Source organism: Protopterus annectens, chromosome 3.part0, assembly GCF_019279795.1.
Source record: "Protopterus annectens isolate FY-2018-M chromosome 3.part0, PAN1.0, whole genome shotgun sequence".
Lineage (NCBI taxonomy): Eukaryota > Metazoa > Chordata > Ceratodontiformes > Protopteridae > Protopterus > Protopterus annectens.
In genome coordinates, this window is record NC_056731.1 from 461,757,793 (window position 1) to 461,781,903 (window position 24,111).

The window sequence follows — 24,111 nt, forward strand, 5'->3', positions numbered from 1 at the left end:
CCTCTCAAACTCAGGAACCTCGCATAGCTTTCCTGAAAACACTGGAGGGGACAAATGTATCTCCAAACACCATCATACTAGGTGACTTCAACTACCCGAATATAGACTGGGATCACTACTCAAGCTCCAACACTCTAGCCCAAAGGTTCCTAGAGTTCATAAACTCAAATGCCAAGGAACAACTAGTCACCATCCCCACAAGAGGAGAAAACATGCTAGATCTCATCATCACGAACATGGGGTCACAATGTTCAACACCGGAAGTATACCCCTCACTGGTGAGATCAGATCATAAACTAATCTCACTGGAGGTCCACATCCCGCCCCCACCTGAGATAAAAAAGACCACAGTGAAGAACTTCTCAAAAGCCGACTTCACACTTCTAAAGACTAGTGTGGTCTCTTTTAAGGCCCCCGAGCCTGCGGAAACCATTACTCAAGCCGCTAAATCACTTACAAATGCCTTCTACCAGCACCTACAGGACTGCATGGTTCAGGCAATCCCAAACAAAACAAAGACTCTCTGTACCAAAGGCAAGTGTCCAGTCTGGTGGACCCCAGCCATAAACAAGCTCTACAACAAAAGGAGGAAGCTACTACAAGATGGAGCAAAATCCTTAAAAGGGAAGACACCTTTGATCATTATAAGTAAAAAACTAAGATCTCTCAAAATCATCCAAGGCAAATTTTGAGAGAAAAGTCGCTAAGGACTCGAAAGACAATCATAAGGCCTTCTTTAGCTATGTTAGAAACCTGGGAGGAAACTCCCAGATATGCTCAGAATTAGTTCAAAATGATGTAAAAATTACTGAACCTACAGACATTGCCAACATACTGGCTGACAGGTTCAGTGCAAACTCCCCTCCCCAAAAGGAGAGATATCTATACCAGAGGATTGTAGCCCCCCAAACATCTCTAACGCTCAGGTGAGAACTGCTCTCTCCAAGGCGAAAAACACAGCATCCATGGGACCAAATGGTGTCCCCGGTTGTGTGCTCCACGAACTCAATGAGGAATTAAACCCGCAGTTAGGGCAGCTGTTTAATCTTAGCCTCACCTCAGGATACGTACCCAAGGAGTGGCATACGGCAACTGTGGTCCCACTTCACAAAGGTGGTGCCTCCACCGACCCTGGAAATTACCGTCCCATCAGCTTGACAAGCCTGATCTGCAAAGCTATGGAAAGGATCATAATGGAACTCATAAATAAAGACATAGGGGACTTGCAGACTTTGGATCCAACCCAGTTTGGCTTTGTCAAAGGCAGATCATGCCTTTTAAACTTGGTTGACTTTTTTGAAACAGTCAACAAGGCCATTGATGAGGGAAAGGCAGTCCACACAGCCTACCTCGACCTGGCAAAGGCTTTCGACACAATACCCCACTCAGGTATCATTGAAAAACTCATCAGCTTAAATGTAAACCCATACGTCACAAGATGGGTTGCAAACTGGCTAAGTGACAGAACCCACAGGGTCAGAGTTGCTGGCGCCATGTCAGACTCAAAGCCTGTCACAAGTGGTGTCCCACAGGGCTCAGTCCTGGGCCCACTCTTGTTCGGCATCTACTTTTCAGAAGTACAAGCAAACACAGGAGGGTTATGGCTGACAAAGTTTGCAGATGACTGCAAACTGGGCCATAGTCGAGAACACATCTGACACAGATATCCTTCAGAAGGGTCTTATAGAAACGGATAACTGGTGCCAGAGCCATGGCCTAAAGTTAAACGCCAAAAAATGCATAGTCATACCCTTAGGGAAAAACAAGGTTACCCCTAGCTACCATATAGGTGGCAATCCACTAAGCACAGAAGAGGTTATCAGGGATCTGGGGACCCAGGTTGACAGTAACCTTTCGCTTGACACTCACATTGCCAAAGTAGTTAGGAAGACCTTCTACATTGCCCACCTGATCATGAAGGGATTCACATCTAGATCAAGGGAGGTCATCGTCCCCCTGTACTCATCACTCATCAGACCAATGATTGAGTACAATGCCCCATTCGGAATGTATCTGACCCGACACCTGCAGCAACTGGAAAGGCCCAAAAGTTCCTCACCAAAAGGATAAAGGGTCTCAAAAATATGTCTTATGCTGCCCGACTGAAGGAACTCCAGCTCTATTCAGTCGCTTACCGTCTGCTCAGAGGCGACCTGTGCCTGACATACAAGGCCATGTCCAACCCGGAATTGATGAACATGCTTCACCTCAAAAAATCTAGATCCCTCAGAACTACAAGGGCGAGAGACTTAAACCTTGACACGGTTATTAATAGGACGTGCTGGAGGGACAGATTCATCACCCAGAGACTCCCTATGCTGTGGAACAAAATCCCGGTACATGTGAGGCAGAGCACCTCGCTGGCTTTGTTCAAGAGAAATCTTGACCAATGGTTGGGAGATCGCAGATATACCCCAGGGATTACCTCAGTGTCACTGCTTGACAGAGGCACAGCAAAATAATGGGCATAGCATCCTTCAAACTAAAGGGGTGGCGAAAGCCACAAAACTCTGGGCTAGGCTTATAAATGCCCTTGGGCAGATAGCCTAGTATAAACCTATGAACCTAAGTGAATTCTGGCTCTGAGTCACAGTCTGGACTTCATATCTTTAAACCAGGGAACCATCTTAACTTTATCTGTCATTTGGCCATTTACAGGTGATATCCAGTTAGCAAATGCAGCACAGCCCAAAGCTGTACTTTTCATTGTTTCCACTTAGGTGGGTTTTAAAGCATGTGAATTCTTATCAGTTGATATTTATTTACTTAGCATGCATTAAGATTTGTAATCTGAAGGGATTTTAGTTTACCAACTTGTTAGAATAGCTATAATGTTAAGTTGTCAATCTCGCCTTCATTCTTGCTTGATGGGTTCGGAGCCGATCCTCGGCTCCGACTCGGCACTTGCTTTAGCTCGAGAACTCCTTTTACCAGCTCGAGGCAGCCCCATATCCCATGATGCAAGGCAGTAAGTACCCAGATCTCGTTTGCCGCTTGGGAGGTCTTCTTTTTACCAGCTCCTGGTAAGTTGTTCACTTTTGTGAGTTTTAAGCCCCTTTTTAGTAAAAAAAAACCTTGTATTGATAGTTTTAAACTTATATTATTCCCTTTCTGACAGAAATTCCCTGTCTCCTTTATTTTTTGTTAGTGTATCTTAAAAAACCCTTCCCATCCCCCCCCCCCTGTTAGGGTGTGTGTATTGGTTTTGTAGAATACCTTTTGGTATTTATTTAAGTTAATTTTTGACTGGTGTGTGTGTGTGTGTGTGTTTTTCGGCACCATGTCAAAGGAGAGGGTCTCAGGTTTTAAGAAGTGTGACTCGTGCTGTCAGAAGATGTCTCTGACAGACGGTCACACTTCTTGCCTGTATTGTCTGGGCCCTCTTCACCTGCAGGACTCCTGTGCTATTTGTCACTCCTTCAGCCAGAGAGTCCTGCAGGAGAGACATAACAAACTGGTTCTTAGGGGCCTTCTTAAGCCGGAGGGCTCTCCGGCTAAGTCGGCTCCATCAAAACCAGCAAGAGTTTCCAAGGCCCAGGCTTCTGTTCCTAAGCCTGCAGCCTCGGCTCCGACTCGTACTGAGTCGAGATCGGCTCCGGCTGGAGCCGATTCTGGCTTTACAAAGCGCTCGGCACCGATGGCTATCGGTGCCGAACCTATTTTGACCACTTCGATGTCGGCTCCGATCGGCTCCGACACCCATGTGGCACAGGCATCGGTGTCGGCTCCGATCGGCTCCGACACCGTTACTTTGGTGGCTGTATCGGCTCCGGCTGGAGCCGATACATCGAGGCTTCCTGTCGGCTCTGAGAAGTCGGCTCCGACAGGATCTATAGTATCGGCTCCGGCGGCTCATTCCAGGAAGAGGTCGAGGTCTCCTTCCTTGGAGCCGATACTGTCGGCTCGGCCGCCTCTTCTATCGGAACGGAGCCATCGGAGCCGATCTTCAAGGTCATCCAGGTTGTCAGATCATGACCTAGAGAGAGTGGTCAGTAGATTACTCAAGTCACAGGTACTGGCCCAAATGTTACACAGTCCGTCTCAACAGACGACTGTGGGTCCACACCCAGTTACAGTTCCTCCTTCAACTCTACCCCAGAGCTTGGAGTTGGAGTCTTCGGGAATGGTTACTGCTACGGCTGGAGGACGGATACCCCCTTCTGTTCCTTCAGCCTCTACTCTTATCTCCTCTTCCTTAGAGGGATTTGGTGGTCGGGCTTCCATGGTCTCCTCCGAGGGGGTGAGTGGCATCGGACCCTTGTCCGAGCCCGCTCTCCCCCTTGGAGCCTCGGCCTTGGTTAGCTCGGCTCCTACATCTGCCTCGGAGACTTCCCTTGCGGTGGTCCCTGGAGTTCCTAGCTCTTGGAGCGGGTTCTCTCGGAACTGCCTGGGAGGGAGCATTTGAGGTGATGAAGAGTGTACTGGCCACTGGTATCAGTCAGCAGTCTGTTCCCGTAGCTCCTCCCTCTATTGTACCTGTTGACATCTCTGCCACTTCTCTTGCTACAGGACCCAGAGATCCTCCGCCTCAGGTTTCCCCATTGGGAATTTCCCCTCTTCCGAGGATTCTCCTGATGTTTCGGGAGATCCTCCTAGGAAGAGGACTTGTAAGAGGAAGCATGTAGACTCCCCGAGTCTGTCACTGGATACTGACTTTGATGAGTCAGAGGGATCCCCTAGATCCCCCTCTGAGGATGTCTCCTTCTCAGACATCCTAGAACTTCTAAAACAGAGGGGAAACTGGCCCACCAACAATCCCTCTGAGGATGAGTCAGTATACCTAGAGGCGTTTGGATCTCGGCCCTCCACCTCCTGGGTGTCTCCGCCTTTCGACCCCCTTATGCAGGTTATTGCACGAAAGGCGTGGGCAGCTCCTGACTCTGTAGAGCCAGTCCCTAGGAGGCCTTCAAAATTTATCACTGCTCCGGTGACAAACAATTCCTTACCAAGGGTGTTCCCGCTGATGCCATGGTGGTGGCTGCGGCCACCAAAAAGGAACTTGCAGATCCTTCCGTGCCCGTCCATCCTCCTAATAAGGACTCTAGGACCATGGACAGGTGCGGCAAGCGGATGTTTTCCTCAGCGACCTTTGCTATGCGTTCGCTGAATTATCTTTGTCACTTCACCAGACTCCAGAGAGATATCCTGAAGGAGCTGGGAGAAGTAGTTCAGGATCCTACAGCTGCAGGGGCTCAAGAAAAGATTGCTTCGCAGCTAGGAACCCTCAATTCCATTGCTAACTCCTCCATGCGGCTAATATCTTATGCTGCGGATGGAGCGAGTAGAGCCGCAGGCACAGGTGTGGCTCTTAGGCGCCAAGCCTGGATGCGGCTCTGTGATTTTTCGGATCCCTTTAAGGCGTCCTTCACAAATTCTCCCTTTGATGGCTCAGCTTTGTTTGGCCCTCAGGTGAAGGAAACCTTGACCAGGTGTGAGCAGGACGGCAAGACTCTTTCTGCTGTTGGAGTCCGTTTTCCACCCCTTCTAGGCCTTATCCCAAAGGACAGAAGGGTGGGAAGATGTGGTTCCGTAAATCCCAAGGAGTCACGCCGGATTCACGTGGTCAGTTTACCCCTAGAGGCAGAGGGGTAACAACAACAGGCGCCGCTCTAGAGGCAGAGGGGGTCCAAAGAACCAGGGAAACAGGGAGCCTCTCTCTGATAAGCCCTTTCAGCATCCCTGAGGTGTTGCCCGGCTGTCCCTCCTTGGAGGCAGTCGGGGGAAGATTATCACTGTACCCAGAAGCCTGGCATTCCCTCACTCAAGACAGACGGGTACAGTCGATCATATCCAAGGGTTACATAATTCCTTTCGAGGAAAGTCCCTTCCCCTCAGGTTCCCTTCCAGATGTACCACCGGTCTAAGGGAAATTGCAGAGTTAGAAATCGCAAAACTACTGCAAAAAGAGCCATTCAGCCAGTTATAATAGACCATTCAGAGCCGGAATCTACTCAAGATTCTTTTGGTCCCCAAAAGGCGGAGACTGGAGACCAATATTGGATCTCAGCAGACTCAACAAGTCTGTCAGGAAGACAAGATTCCGAATGGTCACTCTTCAGTCAATTCTGCCCTTCTTACAGAAGGACAACTGGATGTGCTCAATAGATCTTCAGGATGCGTACTATCACATCAAAATTCACAGGCGCTCCAGGAGATTTCTCCGCTTTCGGCTGGGGTCCAGTCACTTCCAGTTCAGAGACCTGCCCTTTGGTCTCACTACAGCCCCCAGAGTGTTCACCAAATGCATGGCAGTGGTCACGGCTCACCTGAGACGTCAAGGATTCCAGGTGTTTCCGTATCTCGACGACTGGCTCCTGTCAGCCACCACCAGGCATCAGCTTATACAAGCCAGGGATTACACAATAGACCTTTGTTCTCATTTGGGCATCTCAATCAACTTGAAAAGTCATCCTTATCGCCCTGGCTGTCAATTACCTTCATAGGCACAATCTTATACAGTCATAGGATGTCAGCTACCCTTACAGAACAAAGAGTTTCAGACATTCAGACTCATGTCAGGATCATTCTGGCCAGCAAGAAAGTACAGGCCAGAATGGTTCTAAAGGTATTAGGTCTCATGGCTGCACCATTACTCTTCTTCCCCTGGCTCGATTCTACATGCGCCTCCTTCAGTGGATGCTGTTCACACAGTGGTCATACCAGCAACTCCCAATGCGTCACCAGATTCTGGTGACACAGACATGCAAACAACATCTTGCTTGGTGGATCACATCGTCTCAGGTTCACCAAGGCAGGTGCTTTGTACCCCGTCCCGATAGCCACTGTCACCACGGATGCCTCCCTGATTGGGTGGGGGGGGTCATTATCAGGGCAGGATGGTTCATGGGACGTGGCAACCGTTCGAGTACCATCTGCACATAAATGTCCTGGAGATGAGAGCAGTGCTTTTAACGTTGCAAGCCCTCAACGACTTTCTTCCCGTAGGGACAATTGCAGTCCACACAGACAACATGTCTGTAGTTTGGTATATCAACAAACAGGGCGGAACCAAGTCCTACCCTTGTGTCGAGAAGCGCTCAGACTTTGGCAATGGGCGATCTCCTCTCATCGGTTTCTGGTAGCAACGCATATCCCTGGGAAAACCAACATTATAGCGGACAGATTGAGCAGAGCTATCCTCATGCCTCACGAGTGGTCTCTCAAGCAATCTATAGCGGAAGAGATTTTTCTGGAATGGGGTCGTCCATGTTGCGATCTTTTGCTACTCCCCAAAACAGCAAATGTCCAGACTTCTTCAGCCTCTTCCCTCTATCAGGCCATCCCCAGAGACGCTCTGACCCAGGATTGGCCCCAGGGACTTCTTTATGCCTTCCCTCCATTTCCTCTGATCCCTCAGGTGATCCAGAAAGCTACCGTTTGAGAGCCAAATTGATTCTCATTGCCCCTTACTGGCCTCGACAAGTTTGGTTCCCGTTCCTCCATCATCACCTTTTGGTGCAGCCGTGGCATCTGGACCCAGTGCCAGATCTACTGATTCACCAATCCGGTCAGCTGCACCGGTCAATCCCTTCTCTCAACCTCACAGCATGGTTGCTCCACTTCCTTCCTTAGCCAGGCTTCCTTTGATCTCTAACCCAGTTAGAGACATCATTGTAGCTCCACTAAAATCCTCTACCAGGAGGATTTACACAAGCAAATGGAAATGTTTCTCTTATTGGGCTAAGGCCCAAAATATTGATCCTTTTACTGCCCCTGTTCAGGCAGTTCTGGACTTCTTAGCAGAGATTTTTCATGCAGGCTCCTCTTCTTCCACAGTCAGAGTTCAATTGGCTGCTATTTCTAATTTTCATGTCGGGATAGCAGATCATAATATTATGTCCCATAGGCTCTGCAGGGCCTTCTTGAAAGGAATTTTCCTACTAAAGCCTCCAATCAGGAATCCTCCTCCTCAGTGGGATCTAAATTTAGTGCTGACATCCTTGATTCTTCCCCCCTTCGAGCCAGCTGTTTCTTGTTCCCTGAAATATCTTTCTTGGAAAACTTTATTCCTAGTGGCTATTACATCTGCCAGGAGGGTGTCTGAACTTCATGCTCTTTCGGTTCGACCCCCCTATTTGATTTTTCACAAAGACAGAGTATCTTTGAGAACCAATCCATCCTTTTTACCTAAGGTCGCTTCAAAGAACAATCTGAATCAATCCATTGATCTCCCTGTATTTTTCCCTAACTTTTCAGATAGAGCCGAACAAAACTACATTATCTTGGCGTCCACCGTCAGCTTAGATATTATTTGGACAGAACAAAAATTTAGAAAATCTGATCAACTTTTTGTTTCCTATGCGGATAATAAAAAGGCCTTCCTGTTTCTAAAGTGACTTTGTCCAGATGGCTTTCTTCGGTCATCACTGAAATTTATACGATCAGGGGAAAACAGCTGTGCTCAAAACCTAAAGCACATTCAACTAGGAGTTTAGCTACTTCTACAGCTTTTCAAGCTAGACTGCCTTTGGACACTATTTGTGCAGCGGCCACTTGGGCCACTCCTCACACTTTTGTTTCCCATTACAAATTGGACTTGGCCTCCAGGGACAGAGCCAGTTTTGGCTCTACAGTCCTCAAGAGTTTGTTCCATTGAGCCACCCAGGATAGAGGTGCTAGGGACGGTCCCATCAAGCAAGAATGAAGGCGAGATTGACAACTTAACATTAAGAAGTTATGTACCTACCATAACGTTCCATGTTAGTTGTCTTCTCTCGCCTTCTTTCTTGCGACCCTCCCTCCTTCCCCCTGGCCTGGACAGACCTTGTATAAGAAACTATTATGCTAAAGACCATTCAGACCTGGTCCTTTTTCCATCTGTAAGTTTCTTCTTCCTTTGGGAAGTATTTTATGCTTGGTGTTATTGCCCTTTGTCAACAAACAAGATCTGGGTACTTACTGCCTTGCATCATGGGATATGGGGCTGCCTCGAGCTGGTAAAAGGAGTTCTCGAGCTAAAGCAAGTGCCGAGTCGGAGCCGAGGATCGGCTCCGAACCCATCAAGCAAGAAAGAAGGCGAGAGAAGACAACTAACATGGAACGTTATGGTAGGTACATAACTTCTTATTTGGTTGCTTTGCCTGCATCTATATTTTAGTGCATTTGTTTTCTCTAGAGAGCTTCAAATGTGAATTACCAGTGTAATTGTTTTTCTATGCACATATTCATATAGTAACCTTTTATTTTCTTAGTACCTGTTTTATTTGCTTCCTTAGTATATGAACAATGTGGATGCATGGTGCAAAGCCTGTAGTGAGGTTGACCTTCCGTCTGAACTTCAGGATCTGGAAGATTCTATTCATCATCATCAAGGTTTATATGAACATATCACTCTGGCATACTCTGAGGTAGGGATTGCATAAACCTCTACTGAATTATGGTTCACATTTTAATGTTTTGCAATTTACTGTTTTCTATTTCATTGTTTTGAGAAGCTAATGAAATGCTGCCTACAACTGAGATTATAATGTTTTTTTTTTTGTACTTTAGTCTCACGTTTTAAATGTTCTAGTAAGAAATAACTAGTAAAATATTTACTGCTCTTAGAGAATTTGTAAGGTCCATCAAGTTGTTGATTTTTTTCCACATTTACATGTCTGTAATTTAGTAATGCATTTTTGTAAACCGGTGTTTTTACTTGGTGTACTGATTCAGTACAGCACAAATAAGAGTAATGGAAAAAAAATAGTTGTGGTGTGCAGGAGCTAATTCTAGACAAGAGTGAGTACCTTTTGATGCAGAGTAACACTACTTAGCAGGTGTAGATATTTGCATATGGCTTCTAAATGTCCCATGTGCTGCGACTTAAAGATTAAGCAATAGATGAGCATTCAGCATTATAAGAACAAGTTAGAAATGGTACAAAAGTGACAGGAAGCCATTGTAAAAAACCTTGGTCTAGCAGAGTGGCTAAGTAGAATTATGAAAATAAAGAAAGGTAGGTACACGAATCAGTGGGTAAAGACATAGGGTGAGAAAGCCACAGTAAGCTATAAAAAAATGACTGAACCCAAGTGTTGCCTGGATAGATTACAGAAAGTATTTGGGAGCATTACACATTTATGGGTTATGGCTATCTTACAGATAAATAGAACGTACCCTGCACTAATAAGTTATGTAGCGGTAATTATGAAACAGTGGCAAACCAGTTTACAGCTGAGTCATGATAAAGGGCTATGTACTATACCAGGGATTAAAAATCAAAGTAGAATATTCCAAAGTTGCCACTGCTGGTTTGCCCTCCCCGTTAACCCACTGTGTCTTTGGTATGGTTACAAGTTACCTTCCAGAAACCACTCTTCCCTAGTGACATCTCATCTACTTTTTTGTGGAAGATTGTTAAACTGTATACTTCATCAGATAAGCAAATAAAAATGCAGTTACAGATGGTTAAAATGTTTCAAGATGACATTTGGGGTTGATAAACATGCAAAACTAATATTTATAGCAGGAAAATTTAAATATCAAACAGTATCAGAAATATCAGCCTGTGAGATTAGTGGCAGATGTGATAGACACACCCTCTTGTTCAAGTTTTTATAAGCACCTGGAAAAAGATGGAGGGTCAGCAGTAAACCATGAACAGCTGACGACAAAGCTTAGTAAGGAATGTTGAAAATAGCCTTGTCTTCTAGGAACAAAGTTTAAATCAGCTTGTTTTTCCTGTCCTAACAATGTTGGATCAGTTGGACAAAAAAGCAAGGCAACAGCTTCATGTTTATCTAATGTATATAAAAACAGTGCATGGCTTATTTGTATCTGTCTGAAGGTGGTATAGGCCTCCTTGAAATTGACTGTGTATATCTAGTTTTGCAACTGGGACTGCTTACATATTTGTTGACCTTATCAGATCCCAATGTAGTTAAAGTTGTACACTATGAAAAGAAGACTAATGTAACATTTTTGTTAAGATTAGCAGAAACATTTCAGAAAGTAGGAGTGGAAATCAAACTAGAAAGAGACAAAGCAGTTGACAATAGGAAGTGCTCAAAAATATTAGAGCAAAAATTATGAAGACCATGATCAGAGAAAAAGGGAAAAACAGTTGGAAAAAAATACAATTATAGTAGCGGGTATAGAGAACTGCTGGAACAGCTCACATGCTGATCAAGTTTGATGTGTGAATGGATAAGGACAGGTAAATGTAACCAAAAGATGAAAGGTTAGTCATTTCAGCTCAAGCCAGAGGACTGTGTACATATTGGTTTGCAAAGTCCTTAGAAAAAGTTGGAGATAGGGCAAATGTAAGCTATCCTTCAATGTCATTGTTGCAGTATTCTTCCCTAAAGGGATCTCTTGCCAAGATAGTCCACTGTCCAGTATATCAGAGCCATTAGATCTTATAGGTGCCGAATGACATGCTCCCCTTGTGTAGGGCATAAAGGTGACATATGAATACAGATACTCAGTGTCTTTGCCACCAGTACCAGACACCATTATCGAATACTGGTCTGAATGGCCTTCTGCTGTGCTTGTTGCCAAGTCATTTTCAGATAAGTGCCCCATTGGGGTTTCATCTGTTTTACATTTTATTGCTTACTTGTGTTCCTATCATCCAGGAAGGGAAGATGTCATTGTGGGAGGAAGAGTCCCCATAAAGACCTTCACGGTCAAAGTCTTCTTTTCCAAGGTGCTTTCTGTGACCTACACAGTGCTCTGTCCAAGCGTTCGTTTCCAAGATGTTCTGTAGTTGCTCATCTTCTCTCTCTCGCTCTCCATATACCTTGGGACTAAAAGTCTCAAATTCTTGCCGCAGGGTGCTTTGGCAGAATCCTTCTATCCAAAGGGACAGTCATCTTCTAATAAAAAGGTCAAGAAGTCTGTCTGATCATGTTGTTGTTGAGCCTCCACCAGACGTTTTTCTAGAAGCTGATTAAAGCCCTGAAGACTGTCCGGTGCTTGCATTGTATCCTTCTGCCATGACCCTGTCAGAGGCAGGCTTGGATCAGAGTTCTCACATGTCCTCAGAAGATTTTCAGATGTCCATTCTGGACGTTGAGGGGGAACCACAGCTGATTATTTCTGAGGGGGATTCCTTGTGTATCTTAGACCTGGAGGATGTTCTTGGTCTGCTTATTGAATCTCGTCACGGGACTGAACTACCAAGAGTTAAGACAGATGTCTTTCTTGAGAAAAAACAAAAAACAAAGCATATTACTTCTACTGGTTAAGATCTGTCATGTGAATAGCAGGATTTGGTCTCTCACTCTTCTTAAGAGGTCAAAGGAACAGGATTCCATCGAAAGAGATCTTAAGTTTTGGGGTGGAATCTCTAGCTTACTCCTCTCAAATCCATTCTCCTCTAGACTATGGCTTGGAGGAAAAAGATTCCTTGAATCCAGATTCCTCCTTGAATAACTGTCTTTGTGAATACTGTTTTTCACATGATGGACTATTTCATATGTGATTGCTCCCAGGTTTCTGACAGCAGAAAGAGGTACTGTGAACTTTTACAAATTGAGTCATCTGAGCCATCTACAGCTACTCCTGTTTTGGCAGTGCTTTTGGACACCTCCTTTACTGCCTTTATAGTTCCATACTCTCACCCCTCAGCCCCCAGAAAACCTGATGGGTTCTGCAAGGTTCCTAGGGACTGCAAGTCTTTGTGTCCTTCTGCTGATCTTTTTGTGGTTTCAGTCTTGACTGATCAGCCTTCTTAGCTTTTGCCCTCTTGTAAGCTCCTTCCTTCAGATAATGACAGTAGAGTGATGGAAAGTTTGGGTAAAAAGTGTATACTGCTGCCACCTTGTCATTTCAGGCTATTCATTTTCACACCCTTATAACCGGGTACGTCTTGGCTGTCTTTTCTTTGTTAGCTAAGGCTGTGTCTAATCTTCCTGATTCTGAAGGGTAAGCTTTAGCTCTTGGGTCCACTTCCCAGGTTGCTCATCACTCCATAAAATGCGGTTGCGATGCGTCTTCAGAACGGCTACCGTTTGGCTGTTTGAAGAGGTGTTATTCTTCACTTTGTCTGACATTAATGCCAATAATAACAAACCAAATGTTGGCTAAGCACCGGAAAAACAAAACCTGTAAAATAAGAAGCCTAGTACCTTGTTGAAGCTACACCATAAGCTCCATACCCTAAAAGTATTAAGGCAGTAAGTTCAAAGCCCTTAAAAACCAAACACTATTTATTAAAATGAACACAGTAAGCACTTTCGTCCTTTGTAAACAGAGACTTCATCAGAACAATCAAATATTCTAATACAAACTCTTGTATATAAAGACCTGTTCCAAAATACCAAACTTAAATTTGGTAAAACCCTGGCATTGTAAAGTGTTTGTATAATGAGTTGTTGACATTATGTTTTGAAATTGCATATAGATGTTCATATATTCTATATTATATGTAATATTATATTCTAGTTAACTTTGTTTCTGTTTTTCCAACATAATAGCTTCCACATGAAAAAAAACACAAACCAAACTACAAACGAAGACAACCAGCCAGTGATTCCACCAAAATTTTTAATAAAAGCACAGCTCTGACGTCTCGGCTCTCCACATAAGCCTTCAAGGAATAAAAACACATCAAAAGAACTTGCCTCATATAGTGTGTTCAATCAAGCAATTAATTCATTACACAATTAAATCAAATATTTCCAATTAAGCTCTTCATTAAGACCATATGGATACAAAGTATTACATTTCAAAATATATAAAGACTCTTTAGTCAAAAGCAGTTTTTTTAAAAAACATTCATCAAATACTGACACTTCAATTTTCTCTAAAACAGTACCCTGTAAACCTTCACTATTACTATTGTGAAAACATTCCAAATGGGTAGCTATAGAACTTTCTTGTTTCTTATTATTAATATCTCTTATATGCTCTAACATTCTGACCTTAAAGGCCGTTTCTGTTTCTCCAATATAAAACAGATTGCACGGGCATTTAAGTGCATATATAACTCCTTCTGTGTTGCACGTAAAAGTGCACCATGTATCAAACGGAACATTATTAATGTAGTTAAATTTATTTACTACATATTTGCAAGTCTTGCATTTTTTGCAGCAAGAAGTGCCTAGTGTGAGTGTATTTAAATTTATTCTAACACCTGGGAGACTAAATTTTCCTTTAACAATAAAATTATGTACATTTCTACCCATTCTATAAGAAATGCCTAATTTCGCATTTAACCAAGAAGAAACATTTTTCAAGGAACTCAAATAGTTCCAAAAATATTTTATTACTTGAGAAATTTCAAAACTAAAACACCCAAACGTAGAAACAAAATAAATAGATTCTGAAGGTTCTTTTGAAGCCGTTTCATGTGGAGCCATAATATATGAATTACATTGTATATTATTTACAGTGGGGCCAGAACATAACATCTTCCAGCTTCTCTATGTTAAATTCATATCATAGCCCCTATTCTCAAACATATCCACAGTTGCTTGTAATTCTTTTCGTAGATCTCTAATGTTATTACAAAATCTAGATACAGGTATATAGGTATAAGTATAATAGATGGGACAACTTTACATACTACTGTCCACAGAAAGTTTGATCAGGGCACATACTTTGTACATACGGATAGTTGTCATCCTACACATACTTTAGAAGCACTTACTTATGGTGAGTTGCTGTGGGTATTTAGATTATGTAATAACATTAGAGATCTATGAAAATAATTACAAGCAACTGTGGATATGTTGAAGAATAGGGGCTATGATGGGAATTTAATAGAGAGAAGCTGGAAGAGGTTATGTTCTGGCTCCGCTGTAAATAATATACAATGTAATTCCTATATTACGGCTCCACATAAAACGGCTTCAAAAGAACCTTCAGAATCTATTTATTTTGTTTCTACATTTGGGTGTTTTAGTTTTGAAATTTCTCAAGTAATAAAATATTTTTGGAACTATTTGAGTTCCTTGAAAAATGTTTCTTCTTGGTTAAATGCTAAATTAGGCATTTCTTATAGAATGGGTAGAAATGTACATAATTTTATTTTTAAAGGAAAATTTAGTCCCCCAGATGTTAGAATAAATTTAAATACACTCGCACTAGGCACTTCTTGTTGCAAAAAATGCAAGGCTTGCAAATATGTAGTAAATAAATTTGACTACATTAATAATGTTCCATTTGATACATGGTGCACTTTTACGTGCAACACAGAAGGAGTTATATATGCACTTAAATGCCCGTGCAATCTGTTTTATATTGGAGAAACTAAAAGGGCCTTTATGGTCAGAATGTTAGAGCATATAAGAGATATTAATAAGAAACAAGAAAGTTCTATAGCTACCCATTTGGAATGTTTTCACAATAGTAATAGTGAAGGTTTACAGGGTACTGTTTTAGAGAAAATTAAAGTGTCAGTATTTGATGAATGTTTTTTAAAAAACTGCTTTTGACTAAAGAGTCTTTATATATTTTGAAATTTAATACTTTGTATCCATATGGTCTTAATGAAGAGATTAATTGGAAATATTTGATTTAATTGTGTAATGAATTAATTGCTTGATTGAACACACTATATGAGGCAAGTTCTTTTGATGTATTTTTACTGCTTGAAGGCTTGTGTGGAGAGCCGAGATGTTAGAGCTGTGCTTTTATTAAAAATTTTGGTGGCATCACTGGCTGGTTGTCTTTGATAATAGCTTCCACATGTCTGACACATTGTAATGTGTACTAGCCCTTTTGTGTTACAATTCCCTTTTACTAACCTGATCTTATGACTGGTACTTAAAATTGTAGTCTGAATCTAAAATATAAGGACATTGCTTAAACATAACTCACTTTGTCATACCCTTTAAATTCAAAGTCAAAAGAAGAACTGAATGTTCAAAAAGGTACTTGAAATTTTTACCGGTTCTAAAAACGAGGTTCACTGCCAAGAATATTCGAAATAGCAGGGTTACCATAATGTTTCTAATCTCTTTCCCTCCATTACATGATGGTATGATCATACTACCAGCATGTCTGGACCTCGATGAGCCTTTTTTGATGGTATCTCTTGAATTTGAATAGTCCAGTAAGAGTTTTTACTTCGATCCTCAACCTGCTAAAACCTTCTCCTTAATAGAATTTAGCATGTCAAGGGGATAATCCCTATTTACAAACATTTTACTAATGATATCCATTTCAAGGTTAAAGTTAGTTACATCTGAACACATTCGGGCTGCCCTTGCTAATTGCCCTTTCAAAATATTTCTTTTTGTAGACTTAGGATGGCAACTTATAATCTAAATAATTGTTTGAAAATGTTGCCTTTCTAAACATTTCAGATCTAAAAACTCCTTTTGGAATGTCTGTATAAAGTGTGACATCTAAATAATAGAAAATTCAGACAATGTGGAAGTAAGCCTAAAATATGGGCACAACCCTTTAAGATATTTAACAAAGGCAAATGGTTGCTCATTTCTCTCTTTCCGTAAAACAAATATATCATTCAGGAATCGAAAATATGCTGACCAATATGGTGAATACTTGAGTTAAATACATATTTGTATTCCCAAACATATAAAACCATATTATGGGGGCACAGCTGGCACTCATTGCCACCCTATTTAGTTTGCTTATTCACCCTCAAACAAAAAAAAATGATCTTCAAAATAAATTCCATAGCTACCATAATGAAATTAAGCATTGTATCATTAAAGTTCATAAGGGCCCTAATTGCCTCATAAAACACCTCTAAACCCTCTCCATGAGGGGTAGATGTAAAAAGATCAATAACGTCTGTTGTAGGAAAAACAACTTTGAATACCAGCTCTTGTTAATTTTGGTTAAAAAGTCCCAAAAATCCTTCAAAAGGTACTGAACAGAATAAAAAACACCTTTAAAAAGCCTGTTTATGAAAATACCTAAGGGGGTGGGTGGGATTACCATTAGCAGATATACAGCACCCACCTTTTAGGGTTATTATATCTTTATGTAGTTTTGGTATACCAAATGCCACAGCAATCAATGGATGGTCTACCCTTAAAAAAATCAAGAAGTTCCTCAGAAATGACACCTTGTAAAAGTGCATCCTCTATAAGCAAGTATATTTTCTTGTATGCAAAACAGTTAGTTTCTAGAGGTATTTGATATCTAGTTTCATCAGAATAGAGATTAAACATTGAGTTGACATAATCCATCTTGTTATAAATTACTACCCCCCCACACACACACACACACACACACACACACACACCTTTATCAGGCTTCATTATCCTAAGAGTGTCATCTTTTCTAAGTATCTATATTAACTCAAACTCTGTTAAATTCTACATTTTCCTATTATTTCTATTAGAATACTGATCTGACAGAGTTGTGTACAAGTCTGCAGTACAGATAGTCTCAAATGCCTGAACCAAAGGACAACTTTCTTTCTAACTTTCCTTTATCTTCATCATACCCTGTGGCTGATTGCTCCCGAAACATTAATTGAAAATATAACTTCTGGGTAATAAGTTTTAATTGTGTAATAATATCTACTAAACCAACTTTAAATGAGGGAATAAACTTAAAATCTTTTTTAGAAAGAGTAAAAGAAAGTTTCATCAATCTCAAGAAGCGTGTAATTTAAAAATATTAAAACCTTGGAAAGATTTAAAAATGCCTTTGTATTTTGTTAAAATACTATTTCCATGTTCAGTAGATGTCAAACATTCCCTGTTTACAATGTTATTTAAATCTGCACCACTATCTAATTCTTCCACATTCTCCCCCTGCCTCTCACTGATTTTGTTTGTGGGTTCTGAGATATTTTAAAAAAAAAAAATGAATGCCAAACATTTGGATGCTCCTGTGGATAATCTGTCTTTTTGGGATAGCTACAGCTGACCTGATGTTCATCGTGTTTCACTGTTGCAGTCATTACTCTTGGGTTATCCTGCTGGCAGGCTATCTGCAGTCGGCCTGAATTCCAAAGTCTTGGTCCGGCGTCGGTTGCTGTCACCTCTTTTCTGATGTCAGTACGCCAGGGGTATAAAAGATGCAGCAGACACCATTTTCTTCAGTCTTTCTTGCCGCGCGGTGCCCAAAGCAGAAGCAGTTTGCAAGTGCCAGTCGGCCAACTCCTGAGATTTTTGTGTTCAAATTTCAGATCCTAAGTCTTCATTTAAAGCTAAGTACCCCGTTGGGGAAACTTTTTTCTTGCTCCAGACCGATGTCAGAAAAAGTTAATTGTTTTTCTTGTGAGAAGCAAATACCTCATAAGGACTTCTATTCTTATTGTATTCCTTGCCTAGGCCCTGATCACGACGTTGCTAATTGCAGGTTTTGTGCTAGATTTAACCAACGCACTATTAAGCGTCAGTACGATTTTGCATTTCAATACTTTGGCCGAAGATTTAATTACACAATGTCGTCGGATAGCCATCTGACTACCGCAGTTCACAAGAAACGCAAGGAAAAGGACAAGCATCCGAGGTCCAAAACTGATGAGGCTTCTAAGCCAGTCGCCAGTTCTCAGTGAGGCGCTTTTGCAGCCCCTGATGTCCGCTACCTCAGAGCCGCAGGCTGCTTCCGACTCCCACGTGGAGCAGACTAGGCCGCTGGAAACTCAAGGTATTGGACACTTGGAAAATCTTCCCTCAGATGGGTCCGGAGCCGCTGAGCAGGCATCGGCTTCGGAGGGTGTTTTCAGGCCTACACAGTTATATGTAAAACAGACTACAGCTTCAAAGGCAAAGACTAAAGCACCACTAAAGACAAAGAAACAAGTGCAGCAAGCCCATGGACAGGCCTCCATGCCTAAAAAACAGATGCTCAAAATGGCCGAAGACCTAATTGCTTTGATCAGGGGTTCCCATCCCCCTCCTGATAAGGGGCCTAGGCAAGAGACAGAATATGAATCTTCAGATCAGGTTTCCATTTCCTCTGATTCCTCTTATGAACAGGAATACTCTCTTCCTCCCTGTGAGGATTCTGATGCTGAAGAATCTATCCCTTCAGCCTCTACTCCTGAGGATTATTCTTTTGGGGAAACCCTGCATACCATGAGGGAGGACTTCCACTGGGAGAACCAAGACTACTCAGAATCTAAGAAAAGGCTCAGAGATTTTCTTTTACTACCTCAACACAGGCCTCTTGCTATCCCCCCTGTTTTAGACATTGTAGATGTATTTTCAGAGTCTGGCCTGTCTCCTGACTCTTTACCCCCTGCACCTGTTAAGCCAGACAGAGATACTGCAGGGTGCCAGATTCACATAAATTTCTTTATAAAAACCCTGCTGCTGACCCAGAAACTATTTCTCAGGGTCCCAAAGGGGTCAAGGCTTCCACTGCAAAAAACCCTATCCCCTCTGATAGGGATTCAAGGGCACTGGACAGATGGGGGAAAAAGGTTTACACTTCTGCTACCTTGGCTGTGAGGGCTTTAAATTGTCAATTTCATATGCTTAAATATCAGCAATACTTAATGTCACTGCTTAAACAGAAAATGTTAAATTCTGAATATGCAGAAAACAAGGAAATGCAGGATTTATTGCATGCAACTGAACAAGTGGGAAGGCATACATTGCAATGTGGTTTTGATTCTCTGGAGGCCTCATGCAGGACCGCTGTTACGGGTTCTGTCATTAGGAGGCATGCTTGGTTAAAGGAACAGAATCTGTCTGATCATGCTGTTTAATCATGTTGACACCGAACTAATTGAATTAAAGACTAGGAAGGAAAGGAAATTAAGGGATAAGGTGGACTATGAGAATGGTAGAGCATATCCAGATCCACCGAGGGGACAACAAAGTTTTTCTGTTAATAACATTTCTTGTACTGAGGATAATGAAATTGAAGAGCATGCACAAGGCAATAGTGGAAATGTTTCCCCTTTAGAACAACCTCCTTTATGGAGGTCTGAGAGGTTACAGAACCAGAGACAGGGGAGGCAGGATTACTACAGGAATGGCAACAACCCTGGGATGGGTTCCTGGAGGGGGAGATGGGGTTCATACAGGAGATAAACCCTGACAACAGTTTTGACAATGACAACAATAGTGGTCTGGTACTTAATGTTATTAGCAATAATAACTGTGATTTTAACATTTATAACTACAGCCAGGTCCGAGTTGACACCAGGTGTGCCGAGTTATTTTCCAAGGGCTTTAATTTTGTTCCCATTAAGGAAGGAATGCTCACTGATTCTATTATACAACTTAAATTATTTACAAGAAAACTTAATTTGGCCTTATATTTTCACGATAACAATACTATTATTGGCCATTTGGATACACGTAGGCCTAGTATTTTTTTACCCCCATCACACCCCCTAGTACAGCTGTTTGAGAATCTATGTGAAGATGATATCAGGAACTTATTAGTGAACAAGTATAAAAAACCTGGTCAAGCTAACTTGGACTGTGATGAGAGAAAACTATTAAGTGAAATTTTAGAGCATCGTGACATAAGAATAATGAAACCTGATAAAGGTGGGGGCGTGGTAATTATGAATGTGGTTGATTGTAACAGCAGGATGATGGAACTTCTGTATAGTGATGTCTGTCTTGAGGTCTCACGAAATGAGATTAATATAGCATATCGTAATATTGACCTGGAATTGGAACAGCTGTTATTAAATGGGCATATTACCTTAGAAACCCATAATTATATGCTTATAAGCCATTCTAAAACGCCCACAATTTTTGGCATACCAAAAATTCATAAATCCTTGGGAAGACCCACCATTAAGACCAATTGAGGATGCAAAAGCCTCAAAAACTTATAGTATTGCTAAGTTCATTGACAGTATGACCAAAAACATTCTAGATTCACGTAGTCTTGTGATTAGGGACTCATGGGACTTTCTTACTAAAGTTAAACAGGATATGTTTTTTGATAGTAACATATTAGCCACTATTGATGTTTGTGATCTCTTTTCAGTTATTCCACATCAAATTGGCCTTGAATGGTTTTATGACTATTTATGTGCCAATTCAACACTTAATCATAACACCATTCTGACTTTACGAACATGTATGGAAATAATATTAGAGAATAGTTTTGTGACCTTTGAAGGGCATCTTTTTAAGCAAAAACAGGGTGTTGCAATGGGTGCGTGCTGTGCTCCAGTGTTTGCCAACATTGTCTTGGCACAATGGGAGGATCTGTTTGTTACCAACTCGGAATTTAGGACTTTATGGGTATTGTATGGGCGATACATAGATGATATATTCCTGTTCTGGAAAGATAGTGAGGACGACCTGAAGAGGTTCTTCACCTATATTAATGGAACTACAAGTTTTCTTAAGTTTACTATGAATAGCAATGTAGAACTGATTAATTACTTAGATGTTACCATCAAGAAAGACTTTGAACACAATTGTTTTGTTTCACAACTATATAGGAAACCTACCTATTCAAATTCACTATTGCATTATACAAGCGCACACCCATTGCACCAGAAAAAAGCCCTAGTTAAGGGCCAGTATGTAAGACTGGCCAGAATGGTGTCTGACTTTGTGGATTTTCTTAGTGAATGTGAAACATTAAAAAACATGTTTTGTAAGAGGGGGTACCCTGAAACTTTTGTCGTAGATATTTTTAATGAAGTTAAGACTAAAAGAATGAATGGTCATTTTCTTGCACTACTAGGGCAGGTGTCCACCAAAAGTCATAATGGCTGTAAACCTTTAAATTTTGGACGGGTGCTTACTCTTACTTACACGTCCAATTTTTATGACATTAAAAACAGTATTTCCAAATATTGGAAAATATTTGATGTTGACCCTGAATTATCAGGGAAATTTGGTATTGAACCGCAAGTGGTTTACAAAAGAGACACTTCCCTTAAAGGATTGTTTGAAAGGCAAAAATTTGACATCCACAATGGTAGTATCTTTAAATGTGGGAGGTGTGCCCAATGCCCTTATGTTATGGACAGAGAAAAAAATCAAGCTCGAAAACTTTGGATATATTTCCAGTTCAAAAAGGATGCACTGTTACACTAAAGGGGTTGTGTATTTGGCCTTGTGTAGATTCTGTGCAAGTTTCTATGTAGGTAAAACTAAGAATGCCCTAAGGTTAAGGATTTATCAACATTTATATGATATCAGAAACAAAAATGAAAAGAATGCACTATATAAACATTTGGTTAGTGAACCTACCCATTCCTTCCTGTTCTTTATTTTGGAACAGGTAGATCTGGGACCTCGTGGTGGACCCTTGAATGAGTATTTGGAGTTTGTAGAACTCAAATGGCAAATTAGGCTTGATGCTTATCATGCTCCTGGGTTAAATGATAGAATTTCTTTATCTTCTCTGTTGAAATTAAAATCTATGTTTTTTTATTTAGTTATATATATTGTTTAGGGATGTTTTAAACTTTTTATATGTATTATTGTTTTATATTTGGCTTGCATTAAGTATTTGCAGCCTTGTTAATGAGGGAAATGATGTCAGCTTATTTGTGATTGGGTAAGCAATGTATTTAAACAGGTGCTAATTTCAGTATTTTGTATTCTGAGGAAGTCATCTACCAGACAAAAGCGCTTAATACTGCTGTGTTTGCTTGCACTGTTTTATCTTGGATGAATATTGTCTGTATTTTTCTGGATTTGGAGTTTTCTGCTTATAAAGGATTTACCACCTACCAAGCGTCGCTTTTGTGTTGCAACAGCTGCCTTTTATTTTTCATTGTTTGCAAGACTCTACCTGTTTTCCTAATCTGTCTGATCATGTTAAAGCAAAATTATTAGATGCTCCATTACAGCATGATATTTTGGTGTTAAAGCAGAAGAGCTGTTGAAGAAAATGGAGGGCAAAGCAAAATCTATGTAGTTAAGGATTTCTTACAGGTGCAGCCACCCAGATTTAGCAGGAACTGGCCTACAAAGAATTGGTTCTTTCCAGTGTCAGACAGGCCACAGAGGCAGATACAGACACCCCAGAGGCAGATCCCAGCCCCAGGGATCATACAGGCCTAAACAATGGGGTGCTTCTACCTCCAAAAGCGGAGAAGACAAATCACAGCCTTACAAGATACGGTCCCAATGACTTTCCTCTGCCAGCACCAAGCACTTATCTTTTGGCAGCCCCCTTAGGGGAAAGCTAGCACTTTTTTCACAAAATTGGCACATGATCACCCAGGACAAATGGGTCTTGAATATAGTGTCTCAGGGCTACAGGTTCCACTTTCACACCCTGCCAAGGGCAAAAGGTATGCCATACTTGCCACACAATCAATGGGCAGAGGCACAAAAGCAAGTTTCATCCCTCATGGACATGAGGGCAATTCAGCGAGTACCACAGCAATATCAGGGACAAGGATTCTACTCAAGACTTTTCTTGGTACCCAGAAAGGACAAAGCCTGGAGACCAATACTGGACCTGTCTGTTTTAAACACATTTCTGGACGTTCCAAAATTCAAAATGTTGACTCTGCAGCAGCTTCTGCCCATGCTGGGCAAGAAGGCTTGGCTTGTAACTTTGGACCTAAAAGAGGCATACTTGCATGTCCCAATTAGACAATCTTGCAGAAAATACCTCAGATACATAGCTGGCTCAATACACTACCAATTCTCTGCACTGCCCTTTGGCTTATCTGCTGTGCCCAGGGTCTTCACAAAATGCCTGGCACCAGTAATTGCATTTTGCAGACAGAGGAATTCAAATATATCCTTACTTGGATGACTGCCTTATTCAAGCAGAGAACAAGGACATTCTACTAAAGCATCTGGCGTTTGTAAAAAGGTTACTAATTTGCCTAGGGTACACAGTAAACGAAAAGAAATCAAAACTAGTACCCTATCAAGAGATAATATTCCTGGGTGCAAGCTTAAATACAACTGCCCAGATGGCTTATCTCACACCAGACAAACCAAGGCAACTGACTTCTTACTTCAAAATGTTGGCAACAAAGACCCAGTTATCTGCAAGAAAAATTCTGCAGGCTTTGGGCTTCATGGCATCCTGCATTATGCTAATTCCATGTGCCAGACTGCATATGAGGAAACTACAGTGGTATCTAAAAAGTGTTTGGACTCAACATTGCCACAGCCTGGAAACATTAATTGCCCTCATTCCCTGCCTGCAACAGGAGTTTCGATGGTGGGCACAGGCCTGTCACCACAACAACGGACAGCCATTCACTTTACCCACAGCCAGGCAGACACTAACATTGGATGCATCAGATTATGCCTGGGGGGCCCACATGGCAGGAAAATGTATTCAGGGCATATG

At 41.7% G+C, this 24,111-nt stretch overlaps 1 protein-coding gene across 1 annotated transcript in view; it reads left to right on the forward strand.

Moving 5' to 3' along the window:
• TRIO (trio Rho guanine nucleotide exchange factor) overlaps window positions 1-24,111 on the forward strand; it is a 5,137,669-nt gene that overhangs the window by 791,245 nt on the left and 4,322,313 nt on the right. The window contains exon 8 of the mRNA XM_044065600.1: window positions 9,216-9,347. Within this exon, the coding sequence (XP_043921535.1) occupies window positions 9,216-9,347 (132 nt within the window). The remainder of the gene's footprint in view (window positions 1-9,215; window positions 9,348-24,111) is intronic.